Source organism: Nicotiana sylvestris, chromosome 11 (assembly GCF_000393655.2).
Source record: "Nicotiana sylvestris chromosome 11, ASM39365v2, whole genome shotgun sequence".
Taxonomy (NCBI): Eukaryota; Viridiplantae; Streptophyta; class Magnoliopsida; order Solanales; family Solanaceae; genus Nicotiana; species Nicotiana sylvestris.
The window spans coordinates 100,803,223-100,823,401 of NC_091067.1; the positions used below are offsets into that span (position 1 = coordinate 100,803,223).

The following is a 20,179-nucleotide window of genomic DNA, read 5'->3' on the forward strand; positions in this document are numbered from 1 at the left end:
GTGCAGAAGTGTAGTATGCATACAACATACCCAATATACTCAGTAAGTATCGAGCCTAACTCCGATGAGGTAGTAACAAGGCTAAGACAAGACACCTACTAAAAACCTCTGTATGTGTGTATATATATATGTAACGACGAAAATAATGAGTAAAGCATAAAATATAATAACGGGGTGGAGACTTATAAAAGGGGTAACAATAAGCAAAAAATTACCAAGTAAATTTCTTTTTGAAATAAGCAACGAAACCGCCAAGTTAAACTCACAATTCAACTATTAGGTAAAATCAATAAAAGCATCCAATTGCACGACATCACTTTTCGTGGTTTTACTCCAATCTTCACCATATATCATAAATGCAAGTGTACGGCATCATCCTTCATGCTTTTACTCTCATCCTCACCATGTAGTAATAATAAAGCATGTGCACGGCATTACCCTTCGTGCTTTTACTCTCATCCTCATATGATAACAATAATAGAGCAAACAAGTGCACGACATCACCCTTCGTGCTTTAGCCTCATGTTCAGTCTAGCAAAGATATTAATATGCAAACAAGGCACGACGACATCCTTCATGCTTTTCACTCTTCATCACCAAGCAATCACAACAATATAATACTAAGTAAAATGGGAAGCAATTTCAACTTCAACAATAATATTGAAATCTACTCGTCATGTGAGAATCTTTTCACAGTTTTGGCCAACAACCAATTAACAACTTTCCATGTTCTCATCTCCCAATATAACAACAATCTCAATATAAGAAGTAATTTTAAAGTGATAAATTAAGCATTTATAATCTATCTATGACATGGAAGACACAACTCGCAATTTAACATGATACAAGAAAGCCAAATTTCACACGCATGCTTATCCCATGGCCCACACATATACAGTCGTCACCTTGCATATACGCCTCCCCCAACAAATAATTCAAATAGATAGACTCAATTCTACCTTATTCCCCTCAAATAAAGGTTAACCAAGATATTTACCTCTTTCCACAACAAAAGCACAATCAACCACGACTTTGCCTTTCGAACAAGCCTCCAAACCAGCCGAATCTAACTAATTATCAATCAAACAATCCAAAATAAGCTTTAGAAATTACCCACGAATGAAAAGAGTTTAATTTTGATTATTTTTCAAAAATTCAACAAAAGTCAACCACGGGCTCGCTTAATCAAAATCTGAGATTCGGACAAAAGCCCGATTACTCATTCACCACTGATCCCGGTTATGTAATTTATTTCCAAATCTGACCTCATTTGAAGGTCTGAATCTCAATTATATAAAATCCTAAATTCTACCCAAAATCTCTAATTTCTACCTTGAAATTCGAAGATTTAATGTTAGAAATTCATGAAAAGTAGTTAAATATACTTACCAATGAGTTTGGAGAGAAAATGCTCTTCAAAAATCGCTTCTAGGGAGATTAGAGTTGAAAAGGGGTGTAAAATGAGCTATTTCCCATTTTCAATCTTTTGCCCAGCTGTAGATATATCGCAATTGCGAACTCTTATTCGATATGGCGATGTCCGCGAATGCAAAACACTGATCGCAAATGCGACCAATGCATCAGGAACTCAGAAGTCGTAAATGCGACATAACCCTCGCATTTTCAAAGTCCCCAGTCATCACAAATGCGGTGCATGCTTTGCAAATGCGAAGCTGGTCTTACGAAGCACTATGTCGCAAATGTGATCCCTGCTCAGTTCGCAAAAGCGAACTCTGTTTCGCAAATGCTAAGTACCAGCCCTAGCCTATTTTTGCATTTGCGAGTCTGATATCGCAAATGCGAGGCGTGAATTTGCGATCAGGTTCTCGCAAATGCGAGACGCGCAACTTTGCACCAGTAAATGCACCAACAATTCCAAACCATCCATAACTAGCCCGAAAGTCACGCGAGCCCCTCAGGCTCCAACTCGAATATGCACATAAGTGTAATAACATCATATAAACTCGCTTGCTCACTCAAATCATCAAAACAACATCAAATATCAAGAATTGATCATCAAAACTTAGGGATTTCAACTTAAAATTTAACTTTTTGGGAACTTTCACAAAATGCGCTGAAATGCGCTCGGGTCACCAGGGACCCCAACCAAACGTACGTACCAGTCCAAAAAATCATAGAAACCTACTGAAATTGTCAAAATACTGATTCGAGGTTGTTTACTAAAATTTTTGACAATGGTCAACTCTAGCCTCATTTTAAGTCAAAAATATCATTTTCTTCAAAATTTTACATAAAAGCTTTTCGAAAAGCAACATGGACCATGCACGTAAACCAATAAATATTAATGATGCTATGAGAGGTCTCGGAATACGGAAATTAAGGATAGTACTCAAAATGAACTATCGGATCATCAAATAATATAGGATTATTTAGTTCATTCCTCATTATTGATTACGAGCGATTCTTCTGTTGCGCCCCATATTTTTGTACGTGAGAGTACGTCGTAAGTCGATTGATATAATGTCACGAGCTAAATCCTAACCTTTTATGATGGAGCCTATCGATGGTACTAGGAAAGCCGGCGGTTAAGATATTTCCAACATTTCAAAGAAAGATGAATCAATAGTTCTTAAATAAAAAGAGTTTTCGTAATCAAGGGTTAAACCCAAAATACAAGTGCGGAAAATAGCCCCAACATCGGGGTATCACTAAGTCATAAGCATCTAAACATAACCAGTTTGGAAATAAAATGACTGTCATAGTCTGAATCTGAATACAACGATAGAAATAATAAGGAAGAAGAAAAACAAGGTATGCGAATGTCAAGCAACTACCTCACTATCTCCAATGGTCTGCTACGTAATAAATCAACACCCTCCGCGACCAGTAACTCCTGGATCTACACACAAAGTGCAGGTTGTAGCATGAGTACAATCAACTCAGTAAGTAACAATAATAAATAAGGAACTGAAGATAATGACGAGCTACGCAATTAAAATTCATTTTCAATAGTCTCCACAAGAAAAATAGACAGACTTCCTGAATCTGGTAAATCAAGTGAAATCAGTTTGTAAATGTCGAGTTCAAGTGAAATCGGATAAAGATATCCTTTCAGAAGTTTCCAAAACCATGATATAGGCAACTATGTAACACAAAAATGAAATCATATACAACCTCTCAGGGCAACAGTCAATCAGTCCTCGTATTCACTCCAACCTCGCAATCACTCATTTCCTCACAGTCACTCATTCCTCAGAGTTGCTCAGCACTCGGCACTCGCACGCATTAGGTACCTATGCTCCTAAGGGGTGTATACAGACTCCGGAGAGGTTCCTACAGCCCAAGCGCCATATCAAGCCAATTATGGCATACATCATTGAAACATGTTGCGGCGTGCATCCCGATCCCATAAATATCCTCACAATCAGGCCCTTGGCCTCACTCATCATCAATCTTTCTAGTCTCTCGGGCTCTCAAAAATCAGGAAAACCGCACTAATATGATTTATATTTAAGAATAACAAAGACTGAGATATGATATGCGAGTAAAAACTGAGACAGATCTTAAATAGCATTTAACAGGTGATTCAACAAGTAATACGGCCTCTGTGGATCCCAAAAGTACCAATACATAGCCCAAAACATGCTTTCTAACATGATTCACAGTCAAAATTCTATAATACATGAAGAAGATATATTTAACCGCAAGTTTATTCAACTTTTCAGTTTCATGGAATGGACCAAGTCACTATTACCATGGTGGACGCCCACACGCCCATCACCTAGCATGTGCGTCACCTCTAAAAACATTCACATAACATGATTTGAGGTTTCATACCTCAGGACCAAATTTAGAACTGTTACTTACCTCAGTCCGAACCATACTCTACTCCAAAATGACTTTACCTCACGAGTCTGCCTCCAAATGCCCCGAATCTAGCAACAAGCAGTACAATAAAATACAATCAATATAGGCTAAAGGAATCAATCCCACAAGAAAAATACGAAATTATAGCTCAAAACCTGAAATCGGCTAAGACACGGCCCCTAGTCCCACGTCTCAAAATCCGACAAAAATCATAAAACCCAAAATCTCATTCACTCACGAGTCTAACCATACCAAATTTATCAAAATCTGACACCAAATGGCCATTCAAATCCCAAAATCTCACTCTCCAAATCCCTAGCCTCAAACCCCGAAATTTCGCCACAAAAACACACCAACTAGGTGGAAAATCAATGGGAAAACATCATTATTGAAGAAAAATGAACACAATGGGCTTACCTCAGTAATATCTTCAAAAACCCTCTCAAAATTCTCCAAAGTCCGAGCTCCAAATGATGAAAATGGTGAAAAATCTCAAAGTCTCGTATTTATAGTTTCTGCCCAGGCTTTCATGTCACGACCCTAAAACCGATCCGGTCATGATGGAGCCTATCGTGAAACTAGGCTAGCCGACACAATTCCCGAATTAAGCATTATTCAATAAAAGTCATCTTTTTTAAGCCTTTAATTAATCAAATATCTCATAATGTAAGTCTACATGAACAATGCGGAATGAACACACAAGCTCGACATTGAGTTGTCACAAGTCATGAGCATCTACTAAGGTCTGAAAATATACTAAAACAATCTAAGGAATACAAGAGGGAGAAGAGAAAGGCTGCGAACATAGGGCAGCTACCTTGCTAACTCCGATGACTCTGCCACTAAGCAATCAATACCCGCTACCGGGTGCAGAAATACCTGAATCTGCACACAAGGTGCAGGGAGTAATGTGAGTACGCCAACTCAGTAAGTAATAAAAGTAAATGAAAGTTGAGCAGTAAGAAAACACATAAACCACGTCAAAACGCTACACCAAATGTAGGACATTTCCAACACAATATGGAAATCATTTACTTTGTAAATTATGCTCAGTTTCAGTAAAACTTTTTTAAAAAACTTTCAATAGTTTCAAACGAGTGATAAAACAGTAAGTAAAAATGATAGAAAGTAAACAGCCCCTCGGGCAAAACATGTACCATAAACTGCCCCACGGGTATAATATCATTAGAACCAGCCCTTCGGGCTCTCTTACAATCACTCGTAATCAGCCTCTCGGGCATAACATGAATCAAGAACCGCACCTAGGGAAAACATGGATTAAGAATAGCCCCTCGGGCAACAATATGAAACAACAACAGCCCCTCGGGCTACAACATATCACTCACACTGGATACCCGCGCTCAATAGGGGTATACAGACTCCTGGAAGGGCTCCTACAGCCCAAACACAATAACAAGCCATCTCGTAGCATAATCAAATAGGCCCACGACCTCATAACAAGCCATCTCATGGCATAATAAATTAGGCCCCCAGCCTCATATTCATGAATCAGTATCACACTGCTGCAACGTGTAGCCCGAACCCATAATATCCTCACAACACAGGCCCTTGGCCTCACTCAGTAAAAAATCTCTCAAGCCACTCGGGCAATAGTAAAATATGATGCTCAACCCCCAATATCATTTAAAATGGAAAAATGGAGTAAATATGGCTGAGTTATGAAAACAGTAGAATACAGCATGACTGTGTACAAATATGAAGTCAAAATAGTAAGAAATAATAGTAAAAATCCCCTAAGGGTCCAAAATAGTTGGCACGAGGCCCAAATATGGCATTCAGCCCAAAACAAGATGATACTTTCCAAAAACACAATGATAGCAAACAATTTTCAATCAAATACGCAGTTTAACAGTCATACGGGACTGACTAAGTCACAATCCCCAACGGTGCACGACCCCACACTCATCATCTAGCATGTGTGTCACCTCAAAGTAGCACAATGATGTGAAATCCGGGGTTTCATACCCTCAGAACAAATATTTACAATCATTACTTGCCTCAAACCGGTCCAAACTCTAGCCCACAATGCCTTTGCCTCTCGATTCAGACTCCGAATGCTCCAAATCTAACCAAAACAGATTCATACCATCAAAATATGCTAAGAGTACAAATCCCACTCGAAATAACCAAGTTACACTAAGAATCTCGAAATTGGGGAAACCCGACCCCCGGGCCCGTGTCTCGGAATCCGATAAAAATCACATCAATAGAATCCTTATCTTCCCACAAGTCCATACATACCAAGAATATCAAAATTGAACCTCAAATGACCCCTCAAATCCAAAATTTACACTCTCCAATTTCAAGCCTTAATTCCCCAATTTAGGCTTTAAATTCCACAAATTTCATGTTTAATCATGTAAGAATCGACATAGGATCGAGTATTGAGTTCAAAAATCTTACCTCCAAGTGTTTCCTTTTGATTCCCTCTCCAATCCTTCTCAAAAAGCTCCAAAATTGCTCAACAATGGAGGAAATAGACCAAAAATCGCGAAACCCACTTTTAAACATTCTGCACCAGGTATTATTTCCTTCTTCGCGAATGCGGTGGCTCCTTCGCATTCGCGAAGCACAATTTGCCGCAAGAAAAAATTTATTTCTTCGCGAATGCGAGGGCCCACCCGCGAACGCGAAGACCAAATAGTCGACCCTACGCGAATGCGGAGCGCTCCTCGCGGATGCGTAGCTTTAACTCAGGAACCTTTGCGAATGCGGGACTTACCTCGCGAACGCGAAGAACAAACCAGCTGCCCCTCTCAACAACCCTTCGCGAACGCGAAGAACAAAACTCTGCAACAGAGCAGAAGAAAAATCTGCAACACTCAAAAACCAAGAATTGGTCCGTTAACCACCCGAAACTCACCCGAGGCCCTCGAGACCTCAACCAAGCATGCCAATATATCCCATAACATCATTCAAACTTGTTACAACCTTCGGGATACTCAAAAGAACATCAAAACATCAAATCATCATCGAATTCAAGCCTATGAATTCTAAAAACTTCCAAATTTTGAATTCAATCAAAAAGTCTATCAAACCTCGTTCGAATGACCTAAAATTTTGCACACACATCAAAAATGATACAATGGACCTACTCCAACTTCTGGAATTCCATTCCGACCCTGATATCAAAATTTCCACTGCCGAACAGAAAATGCCAAATTTTCAATTTCGCCAATTCAAGCCTAAACCTTCCACGGACCTCCAAAATACATTCCGATCATGCTCCTAAGTCCCAAATCACCTAACGGAGCTAACTAAATCATAAAAATTCCAATTCGAGAGCATATACTAACAAGTCAAAACTTGCTCAAACCTTTCAAATTTTAAGCTTCAAACTGAGAACTGTTCTTCCAAATTCATTCTGATTATCCTAAAAACCAAAACCGACGATCTACATAAGTCATGATACATCACACGGGGCTAGTCATGCCCGAGAACTGACGAGCGAAGTGTAAAAGCTCAAAATGACCATTCAGGTTGTTACATTTCCGCACCTGCGACAACTTAGCTGCTTCTGCGATCTCGCAGGTGCGCCCTAGAGCCCGCTTCTGCGGCTAACTACACACCTGCGTTCAAATATCTACTCCAGCGGACATGCTTCTGCAGAACCAATCTCCACTTTTGTGGCTTCAAGCTTCAAGGCAAAACTCCCAGAATTAGACCTACTTCTAGGACAACTCCCGGAATCGGAATTCGACCCCGATATCAAAAATTCCACCCCCGGTCAAACTTTCAAAAATTCCACTTTCGCCAATTCAAACCTAATTCTACTACGGACCTCCAAATCACGATCCGAACATTCTCATAAGTCCAAAATCACCTAACGGAGCTAACGAAACCATCAAAATTCAAATCTGAGGTCGTTTATACATAAGTCGACATCTGGTCGACTTTTTCAACTTAAGCTTTCAATTAAGAGACTAAGTGTGTCAATTTACTCTGAAATCTCTCCGGACCTGAACCAACCAACCCGTTAAGTCATATAACAGTTGTGGAACACAAAAGGAGCAGTAAATAGGGGAATGAGGCTATATCTCTTAAAATGACCGGCTGGGTCGTTACATCCTCCCCCTCTTAAACAAACGTTCATTCTCGAAAGGGTCTAGAAACATAACTGAAGTCTCAAATAGGTGTGGATATCTTCTCTGAATCTCCCGCTCGATCTTCCAAGTAGCCTCTTCCACGGGCTGACCTCTCCATTGCATCTTCACTGAAGCTATATCCTTTGATCTCAACTTTCGAACATGCCGATCCAAAATAGCCACCGACTCCACATCATAAGTCAAATCACCATCCAACTAAACTGCGCTGAAATCCAAAACATGAGGCGGATCACCGACGAACTTCCAAAGCATAGAAACATGAATCACTGGATGCACACTCGACAAACTAGGTGGCAAGGCAAGCTCGTAGGCTACCTCTACAATCCTCTGAAGCACCTCAAACGACCCAATAAACTGAGGTCTCAACTTGCCCTTCTTCCCAAATCTCATAACACCTTTCATGGGTTAAACCATCAACAAAACTTTCTCCCCAACCATGTAAGACACATCACAGACCTTCCTGTCAGAATAACACTTCTATCTCGACTGTTCCGTACGAAGCTGCTCCTGAATCAATTTAACCTTGTCCAAAGCATCCTGAACCAAGTCAGTACCCAATAGCCTAGCCTCACCCGGCTCAAACCAACCCCCAAAGATCTACACTACATCCTATATAGAGCCTCATACAGGGCCATCTGAATGCTTGACTAAAACCTATTATTGCAAGCAAACTCTATGAGTGGCAAAAACTGGTCCCATGAACCTACAAAATCAATGACATAAGCACGTATCATGTCCTCTAGTATCTGAATAGTGCGCTTGGACTATCCGTCCTTCTGAGGGTGAAATGCTACACTCAACTCCACCTGAGTGCCCAAATCCCGCTGCATGGATCTCCAAAACTACGATGTAAACTGTGTGCGTCTATCTGAAAGGATGGAAACTGGCACACCATGAAGGCAAAAAACCTCTCGGATGTAAATCTTAGCCAACCGCTCTGAAGAATAAGTAGTACCAACTGGAATGAAGTGCACGGACTTGGTCATCCAATCCACAATCACCAAAATAGCATCGAATTTCCTCGAAGTCCATGGGATCCCAACTACAAAATCCATAGTGATCCGCTACCACTTCCACTCCGGAATCTCTGTCCTCTGAAGCAATCCACCTGATATCTAATACTCATATTTTACCTGCTGACAGTTGAGACACCAAGCTACAAACCCGACTATATCCTTCTTCATTCTACTCCACCAATAGTGCTGTCTTAAATCCTGATACATATTTGCGGCACCCGGATTAATGGAATACCGCGAGTCGTGGGCCTCCTAAATAATCAACTCCCGTAGCCCACCTACATTGGGCAAACATATATGGCCATGCATCCTCAACACCCCATCATCACCAATAGTCACATCTCTAGCATCATCATGCTGAACCTTGTCCTTGAGGACAAGCAAATGAGGATCATCATACTGGCACTCTCTAATGCGATCAAATAAGGAAGACAGAGAAACCACACATGCTAGAACCAGAATGGGCTCCGAAACATCTAATTTCACGAACTGGTTGGCCAAGGCCTGAACATCAACTGCAAGATGTCTCTCACCAACAGGAATGAATGCAAGACTACCCATACTCACTGCCTTTATACTCAAGGCATCGGCCACCACATTGGCCTTCCCCGGATGATACAAAATATTAATATCATAGTCCATTGGTTGCTCCAACCATCTCCGCGGCCTCAAATTGAGATCCTTCTATTTGAAAAAGTGCTGAAGGCTACGAAGATCAGTAAATACCTCACAAGACACACCTTATAGATAGTGCCTCAAAATCTTCAACGTATGAACAATGGCAGCCAACTCCAAATCATAACCAGGGTAGTTCTTCTCATGGGGCTTCAGCTGACGTGAAGCATAAGAAATTACTCTACCCTCTTGTATCAAAACACACCCAAAACCGATCCGAGAAGCATCACAATATATTGTATAAGAACCATAAAGTGATGGTAGAACTAGAACGGGGCTATGGTCAAGGCAGTCTTGAGCTTCTAAAAGCTCTCTCACACTCATCCGACCACCAGAAAAGAACACCCTTTTGCATCAATTTGGTCAAGGGTGATGCAATAGACAATAAACCCTACACAAAGTGACGGTAATAACTAGCTAAACCAAGAAAGCTCCGAATCTCTATAGCTTAGGACGGTCTGGGCCAACTCTGAACCACCTCTATTTTCTTTAGATCCACCTAAATACCATCAGTGGACACTACATGCCCCAAGAATGCCACCAAACTGAGCCAAAAATCACACTTGGAGAATTTGGCATAAAGCTTCTCCTCCCTCAACCGCTACAATACAACCCTCAAATATTGGGCGTGCTCCTCCTAGATACGGGAGTACTCCAGGATATCATCAATGAAAACAATAACAAAGGATTCGTGATAAGGTCGAACACACTGTTTATGAAATGCATGAACGTTGCTGGGGCGTTGGTCAGCCTAAAAGACATCACGAGGAACCCATAGTGACCATAACGGGTCTTGAAAGCTATCTTAAGAATATTCGAGTCCCTAATCTTCAACTGGTGATACTCAGACCTCAAATCAATATTGGAGAACTCCCTCGCTCCTTGAAGCTGGTCAAATAGATCATCAGAACGCGGCAAAGGATACTTGTTCTTGATTGTGACCTTATTCAACTGCCTATAATCAATGCACATTCTCATAGTACCATCTTTCTTCTTCATAAACATAACAGGTTCACCCCAAGGTTACATTCTATGCCTAACACCCCTTATCAAGGAGTTCATGAAGCTGCTCCTTCAACTTCTTCAACTCAGCCGGTGCCATATGGTATAGAGGAATAGAAATTGGTTGAGTGTTAGGCACCAAGTCAATACCAAAATCGATGTCCCTGTTGGGAAGCATGCCTGACAGGTCTGCAAGAAACACATTCGGGAAATCTCGCACCACCGGAACAGAATCAATAGTAGGGGTCTCTGCACTGACATCCCTCACAAAGGCCAAATAAGATAGACAACCCTTCCTAACCATCCGTTGGGCCTTCAAGTATGGAATCATTCTACTCGGAATATAGTCTAAAGAACCTCGCCATTCAATCTGTGGCATCCCCGGTATCACCAATGTCACAGTCTTAGCGTGACAATCCAAAATAGCATGACATGGAGGCAACTAGTCCATACACAAGATCACCTCGAAATCAACCATACTAAGCAACAGTAGATCAACTCTAGTCTTCAATCCCCAACAGTCACCACACATGATTGATATACATGGTCTACAACAATATTATCGACCACCGGCGTAGATACACGAACAGATGAAACTTCTGAGTTTCCCTTCTGTTCGTGTTTAGTGGAGAGGTCAGCCTGCTGAGGCATCGACCTGAAAGTCCGAGTCCGCTATACGGAGCTGTTATCCCTGTCTTTTCCCCGACTCAGGTACTTCCTTTTTATATCCGTTCGAGGACGAACGATTATTTTAGAGGTAAAGAATGTGATGGCCCAAAAAGTCATCACTTATTTTAGAAATGAATTCTACGTTCCGAGGCCTTAAAAACCTCTTTCAACATCACCTCGATTTGCGTGCGCAGTCCAGACGCGTAGCCGAAAAGCCATTATGTGAAAACCTGTGAAAAATGATGAATTTTGATTTTAAAATGAATTTAAGTTGACTTTGGTCAACATTTTAGATGAACAGACCTGAACCCATAATTTGACGGTCCCGGAGGGTCTGTAGGAAAATATGGGACTTGGACGTATGCCTAGAATCGAATTCCAAGGTCCCAAGCCCGAGAAATGAATTTTTAAAGAAAATTATTTTCTGGAATATTTGTGAGTTCTTGGAAATGAAATGTGCTTAATATTTGATGGTATCGGGCCCGTATTCTGGTTCTAGAGCCCGGTATAGGTCTTATATGTGATTTAAGTTGAGTCTGTAAAGTTTGGTAAGAAACGGACATAAAATGACGTGAATCGGACCGTATTAGAGAAAAAATTGAAAATTTGAATTTCTTAAGTGATTTCATGATTTTGATGCTAAATTCATAGTTGTTGATATTATGTTGGCGATTTAGAGTAAGTTCATATGATATTTATGAGTTAGTATGCATGTTTGGTTTGGAGACCCGAGGGCTCGGGTGAGTTTCGGGCAGGTTCGGGGTGTTTAGGCCTAGGAAATCACTGCTGTTGCATCAGTTTTGGTGTAACCGCACCTGCCAGTCAAGCACCGCATGTGCAAATAGTGGGTCGCAGGTGCGGTCCAGCCTCTCACAGATGCGGACAAGCTACCGTAGAAGCATTTCCGCAGGAGCGGTCTCCCCTCGCAGATGCAGCCCTAGCTGGGATAGTCATTTCTGCAGAAGCGGTCTATTTTGCATGTGCGACCCAAGAACCGCAGTTGCGAGAGTCGGGCAGTGGAGTCCTTTAAAACAAAACTTGAGCGTTTTCTCTTTCAAAATTTCATAAAGATAGAAGGCCTAGGGCGATTTTCTCAAGAGATTTTCTTCCCAATTCATAAGCAAGTGTTCATTAACTGATTTCTTTCAACTCTCTAATATTTTTCACCAACTTTTATCTAAAATCCTAGGGTTTCAATTGTAGAAAATTGAAGATTTGGGTAGAGTTAGAGCTTTTTGAATAATTGGAATTTAGACCTCATTTTGGGGTCAAAATTTGAAACTAATTACATATTCGGGCTCGTGGGTGAATGGGTGATCGGGTTTTGGTCCGAACCTCGAGTTTTGACCAAGCGGGCCCAGAGCCAATTTTTGACTTTTTGGAAAAAATGATAGAAACCCTATAATTAAGCACTGGGTATGAATTCTTTAGCATTTATTGATATTGTTAAATCAATTTGGACTAGATACGAGTTGTTTGGAGGCAAATTCTAAAGGAAAAGCGATGTTTGAGGCTTGAGTTGGCCGTGGAAGTTCGAGTTAAGTGTTTGGTCTAACCTTAGCTTGAGGGATTAGGAGTTGTGTCTTATTTGCTATGTGTTAATTGTGGAGTACGATGTATAGGCATGATGACGAGTATCTATACGTCGGTGTCAAATATGTCTATGAGTCTTGTATTGTAATTTTTATGACTCCGTTATGGTTTATTCGTGCTTCAAATGAGGATTATATTATTGTTCCCTTGCCGAGATGTTGTTGTGATATTATTGTTCCCTTGCCGGGATGTTGTTTTCATATTATTTTTTCCTTTCCGGAATATTGTTGTTATATTATTGTTCCCTTGTCGGGATGCTGTTGTTACATTATTGTTCCCTTGCCGGGATGTTGTTGTTATATTATTGTTCCCTTGCCGGGATGCTGTTGTTACATTATTGTTCCCTTGTCGGGATGTTGTTGTTATATTATTGTTCCCTTGCCGAGATTCTTTTGTGATTGGTGTTGATAAATGAAATGAAAGCGGGTTGTACGCCCGCAATGGTAATATATGAAATGGGAGCGGGTTGTACGCCTGCAACGGTAATATATGAAATGGGAGCGGGTTGCACGCCTGCAACGGTGATATATGAAATGGGAGCGGGTTGCACGCCTGCAACGGTAATATATGGAATGGGAGCGGGTTGCACGCCTGCAACGGTAATATATGAAATGGGAGCGGGTTGCACGGTTGCAACGGTACTATATGAATTGGGACCGGGTTGCACGCCTGCAACGGTATCATATGAAATGGGATCGGGTTGCATGCCTGCAACGGTATTACATGTGTACTTGATTCTTATTTCCTTATCTTTTGCTGGTAATTTATTTATGGCATTCCTTACATTTCTCTACTGTTATCCTTTACTCCCCGCATCATGTTTCCCCTCCCAACTTTAACTATAATTTATCTACTTTTATTTCCGCTGTATATGATTTAACTGCACAAATTTATTTGGTAGTATGGTCCTAGCCTCATCGCTACTTCGCCGAGGTTAGGCTAGGCAGTTACCAGCACATGGGGCGGTTGTGCTGATACTACACTCTGCACTGTGCGCAGATACTGACACCGGAGCGTTTGGACCGCAGTGAGGGCGCTGTCTTCATTCCACTCAGGTGACCCGAGGTAGTCCTATAGAAGTCCGCGGGCCTTGGCGTCTCCTCCTATCTTTTCTCGTTCTGTTTTACCTATTCAGAGACAGACTTATGTATTTCATTCAGACCTTGTTTGTAGTATTCTTAGACAGTCCGAGACTTGTGACACCAAATTCTGGGTAGTATTGTACTTCAAATTATGTAGCAGTGTTTGGTTGGAATATTAAGTTTCGGCTTCCGCATATCCGATTGTTTAATCTTATTCCGTTGTTTAATCGCTTAGTATTTTACATTGTTTAATTTTTTTTAAATAAAAAGGGAGATGAGTTTGAAATATTCGGCTTACCTAGCTTCTACGAGCAGGGGCCATCACGACTCTCGGGGGTGGAAAAATCCGGGTCGTGACAATTACCAACTCTTTTGTAGACAAATAACGCCAAATAAAATGAAATGAAGGGTATAGTTTTTATTGAGACCATATAATAAGCATTGAGAAAATATGAAAATAATATGTATTCACTTGAGTGTATCTCTTTAAGAGTGAATGCTGTGAAATTATTCTCTTGGTATTTTATACTCACTTTTGTATTCTCTTTTGATCGATGAATTTCATCTCCACCTGTGGGTGTTAATCTAGTAGAGCGAACAACGCAAGTTTTTGTACTTCCTTTGGCATATTTTTTTATGGTCTAATTCACCATCGTTGTGGGCATGCTTTGTCAGCGCAATATTCCGGGTTTCAATACTAACACTATGAAGTCTATGATCAATAAAGCTTCTATAAAAATTGAAATTTGTAGAATGATGACTGTTTTGAATCTCAAACAACCTGCCTGACGAGCTTTTCTCTCATATTAATTCATTCCCATCTAATTATCATGATAAGCATGAGTCTAGATTGATCTTATACAAGCCTATTTAAACTATGATGTTACTTTCTTGACTAGAATATAAAGTTGGATTTGCATATGCAGCATGTGTAAAGCATTTTCTATGCAACCTTCACTTATTTTTGTTGGTTCAAATGGTCAGGACTCACAATCATGATGACAGATACCTTTAAAGGACTTGAAGATTGAAGGGACAAACTTGATAGGCTTATAGATCTTCCTATTAATATCAGACACCAAATTCAGGAGCACATGACTATTGAGGATGCCGCAAGAATGAGTGTCTTGTCCAGTAAGTGGAGACATATTTGGGCTTCAAACCCGAAGCTCAGAATTTCTGCGGACTATTACAGAAAGACAAACCAGACATGCACAATAAACATCATTAATAGAATTCTATTGCAGCACTATGGACCCATTAAGACATTTCTCCTTGATATTTCAATGATAAATCCTTTTGAGCACTCAGTTATTGATCTATGGATGCTACATTTGTCAAGAAATGGTCTCGTGGAGCTCACCCTTCAGAGTTTAGAATATCTCAATGCTCCATATAAGTTGACGCCGTTGTGTGTACGCCGTAGAGCTAGAACATTTGAATCTTTTATACTGCATTTTCAGGCCGCCTTGCAGTTTTGCAGGTTTCCACAAGCTCAAAAGCCTTAAATCAGATGGAGTCGCCTTTGAATTAGATGTTGCAACTTCTTTCCTCTCTGTTCCAAACCTTCTGGATCTGATGTTTGTAAAGTGCAGTGGTCTTCATCACTTGAATCTATATGCCCCAAGTAAAACTTCTTAGCAGCTTACCTGAAGTTAGAAGACTTATCTTGGACGGATGCTCCCTCAAGGTAAGATGGAAATTGATATCTCTGCATAATTCTGAATGACATCTGCATAGTTATAACTATTAAAGTTCTTATTTTGGGGATTTTTGTTGTCTAGTTTTTGGCTTCTGGTAATGTAGCAAGGAGGCTGTCAACAATGCTCCATCACTTGGACAGTCTCAAATTTTATGGTTTCGATTTTAAGGATGAAGATCAAATTTGTTCCCTTCTATGCATCATTAGAAGTTGTCTCAATTTGAAGTTACAACTTCTGGTGAGTTGTTGAATTCATGAGTTGTTACTCTATTTCCGAGTATCGAGATGCAAATCTTACTAATTTTTCTTTATACTACTTATAGTTGAGTCGGATCAAGAAAGATTCTGGGATGGTAGATTTAAATCAGTTGAAAGGACAAGGATGCAGGATTGATGAACTCAATAACCTTCAAGCTCTGTAAATACATAGATTCCATGGTTCTAAAGTGGAATTGCTGTTTGTACGGTTAGTGCTGGCATCTGCGCCTATTCTCGAGGAGTTGATCATTAACGTAGATGAAGAAGTTAGTGAAAGGCAAGAAACTAAGAAGTCTAAGATCATTGGCGTCTTTGCCTATTCTCGACCAACTCTTACACAAGTAATATGCCAAAGGCATCAGCCTTGAAGCAGCTTGCTTTCTTCTATGAATAGGGAGCCAAAACAATTCATTTACTTTGTAGTAGGGCTGTGCATTTGAATCGGATATTCGAAATCCGATCCGATCCACTCTATTTCGGATTTTCGGATTTCAAATTTCGGATTTTCGGATTGAATACGGATTGTGTTTTATGAAATTTCGGATTTTCGGATTGGATTCGGATTGGTATGATTTAAATCCGATCCGATCCGATATCCGAAATTATATGTACCTATATAAATACACACTAAACTTTTAGGGTTATGCTTATTCATTTTTCACACACCCCCTCACTCACTTAGATTTTTCCGCCTCTCTTGCACCTCTCTTCTCTTCAGTGAAGACTAAAAGAGTCTCAATGACTCAAACTTCCGATTTTACTTTGATTTTATGTCTCTTTCTTCCACCTCTCTTCTCTTCTCTTCTGTCTTTTATGTCTATTTCATGTTCTATTTTTCAACTTTTGATTTTATTTTATTTTTTTGTTTGTTTTGGTAGATGGAAGATGAGATAGAGACACCGAATGAACATTAAATTGTTGAAATTTTTTGTGACAATCCGATCCGACAATCCGAAAAATTATCCGATCCAAAGTTTAAAATCCGATCCAATCAAATGTTAATTCGGATCGGATTCGGATTGCCCTTTTCAGAATCTGAAATCCGAAATAGGCTAAACCCGGTCCAATCCGATCCGTCCAATACTTATAGTTGAGTCGGATCAAGAAAGATTCTGGGATGGTAGATTTAAATCAGTTGAAAGGACAAGGATGCAGGATTTATGAACTCAATAACCTTCAAGCTCTGTAAATACATAGATTCCATGGTTCTAAAGTGGAATTGTTGTTTGTACGGTTAGTGCTGGCATCTGCGCCTATTCTCGAGAAGTTGATCATTAACGTAGATGAAGAAGTTAGTGAAAGGCAAGAAACTAAGATTTCTAAGATCATTGGCGTCTTCGCCTATTCTTGACCAACTCTTACACAAGTAATATGCCAAAGACATCGTCCTTGAAGCAGCTTGCTTTCTTCTATGAATAGGGAGCCAAAACAATTCATTTACTTTGTAGTCATTATTTTATACATTTCTCTACTTTATTTACATTGTATTCTTTATTTTTATAACCGTTTAAGATTTTATTTAATATTTTCTTTTCTTTCCTTTTATTATTTTCATTTTGTTGCTAAGCTAAAGTCCTTTCTCGATGGACAATTCGTGGGTCCAAAGCCTTTTAAATTTTTTGGGTTATTACAGTATCACTAATAGTCAATATACATTTTTTATAATAGAAAGTCACTTATTAGTAATTTTTTTTATATATTATAAAAATAATAGTGTCATCACTGTGTTTCCTGGTGAAAAATGTCTAAATTCTATACACCGATAATACAAAAATTGTATACGGCAAATTCGGGGGCCCGATTTTCCTGCCATAGGGTCCTCTCGCAGTCATGACCCTCAAAGCTCGGAGCCAAGGTCGAGACTCATCCTCGGGGATTGTCAGGTATCAGTCCGGAGGACATCGCATTCTGACAGCCATAGCGGGCTACAACAGGCAAGAGGGGAGTTCCCAAGGCAAACGACTTAATCTGACAAAGCTGACCTACACGTTTTGTACTATACCGAATTTTCCTCCTATGTAAAGGGGATCCCCATCACTTTGTAATCCCCCGTCTGATGTTGCTCCAACTATTTCTCCACAAGATCAATAATATCCCTCTATCTTTTCTCTCTAACTTCCTCGTTCTTATTGGCTCGAGACCACTCTTAGCGTCTATAGTTTTCATACTCGTTCTTCATTTATTGTTTGGTATTGGCCATAAAGAGCCTTACTTGATCATATTCTACTGATTATCCCACTCCTGACTACCCCGGATAGCTCGAGATCGAGCCAGGATACCGACCTCGAGGCCATCCATCGACCAATCCGAAACCAGGACAACAAGCCCATCGATTTGGTTATTGCCCCATTTTAGCTTGTAATTTGTCATTAAACTTCATATTCTTAGCACCATCTGCTTTAACAACTAGAATAAAAATAGATCACGTATTTTTAGAATCCCATTTACAAATTTAATTGTCGTTACCATTTTCACAGTAAACAGTTTGGCGCCCACCGCAGGGCTAAAAATAATAGTAATTATATTCTTACTGGTTCCATTGCAAAAACGCAAGTTATCTTTCACACTTTTTCTTGTCCAAAAACTCTTGATTTCAGGTCGAAATGTCCGGCTCGGCAAACAGGGTCGAGAATGACAACCTCGAAAACAACAGAGAAAAGGACATGACCGTCCTAGAGGCCGATACACAACCGGATTCAACCCGGACGAAAGGGAAGGTCCCCCAACATAACATCCACATGATCATTGGGGGAACCACCGCTCCCCAAGGACCCATGTTCAAACGAACGAGAACGTCCGCTACGGAAGAAGGACCGACCTGAAAATGCGTACCCGAAAATACCCTCATATTCAGCAAGGAGAACCTCGAGGTTATGACGGGACCACACAACGACGCGCTAGTGATCTCATTTATCTTAAACAACACTAGAGTAAAGCGCGTGCTCGTGGATCCAGGCAGCTCGACCAACATAATCAGGTCGGAAGTAGTAGAACAGCTGGGGCTGCTCAATTAAGTCGTTCCCGCCCCTCGAATCCTCCACGGCTTCAACATGATCGGCGAAGTAACCAAAGGAGAGATCACCCTCCCGATCAACACATCTAGCACAATCCAGAACACCGAGTTCCAGGTCATCAACGGCGACATGAGATACAACGCCTTACTCGGCAGGCCTTGGATGCATAACATGAGGGCAATGCCCTCAACCTTGCACCAGGTGATAAGGTTCCCCACGAGAGATGGCATTATGACCATACATTGAGAACAGCGGGCAGCACAAGAAATGTTCGCAATCCACCATGAGACACCAACCCCCACACGCCCAGTCTCGGACGAGGAGGGAAGCGTAAAGACCCCCGAAGACGACGAGGAAGACTTCCTCGCCCCTGAGGAATCGGATGCGACCAAATCAACTCTCGAAGAACTAGAGAAGACCATTTTGATCGAGCACCTCTCGGATCGCAAGGTATACCTGGGGACGGGGCTGACCCCCGAACTCAGGACTGGGTTTATTCAATTTCTTAGTAACAATATCGATTGTTTTGCCTGGTCCCACCTAGATATGACAGGAATCCCGCCGGAAATAACATATCACAGGCTAAGTGTCGATCCCAAATTCAAACCCATAAAGCAAAAGAGAAGATCGCAGTCCGAGGTAAAACATGCCTTCATCAAAGAGGAAGTAGAGAAACTTCTTAAAATCGGATCCATTAGGGAGGTAAACTATACCGAATGACTAGCTAACATTGTAGTAGTGCCAAAAAAGGGAAACAAGCTAAGAATGTGCATAAATTAAAAAGATTTGAATAAAGTGTGCCCCAAAGATTCCTTCCCGTTGCCTAATATCGATCTTCTGATCGATGCACACGAGACTCTCACTTTTCTTGATGCCTACTTGGGGTATAATAAAATCTAGATGAACCCCGAGGACAGGGAGAAAACCTCGTTCATCACAAAGTATGGTACATATTGCTATAACGTAATGCCCTTCGGGCTAAAAAATGCGGGAGCAATATACCAGCGCCTAGTTAATAAAATGTTCAAGCATCAAGTAAGCAAATCAATGGAAGTGTATATTGATGATATTCTAGTCAAATCCCTGCACGCAGAGGACCATTTGACCCATTTGCAGGAAACTTTCAACATTCTCAGAAGCTACAATATGAAGCTCAACCCCGAGAAATGTACCTTCGGAGTAGGTCCGGGCAAATTGCTGGGCTTCATGGTCT

At 40.7% G+C, this 20,179-nt stretch overlaps 1 protein-coding gene across 1 annotated transcript; it reads left to right on the forward strand.

Moving 5' to 3' along the window:
- The first annotated feature begins 15,110 nt into the window (after positions 1-15,110).
- Positions 15,111-16,866, forward strand: LOC138881401 (F-box/FBD/LRR-repeat protein At1g13570-like). Its single transcript, XM_070161623.1, has 4 exons — positions 15,111-15,403; positions 15,456-15,619; positions 16,166-16,293; positions 16,831-16,866. Exons 1-4 carry the CDS (start codon positions 15,111-15,113, stop codon positions 16,864-16,866), a joined length of 621 nt encoding a protein of 206 aa, XP_070017724.1.
- Positions 16,867-20,179: the final 3,313 nt, after the last annotated feature.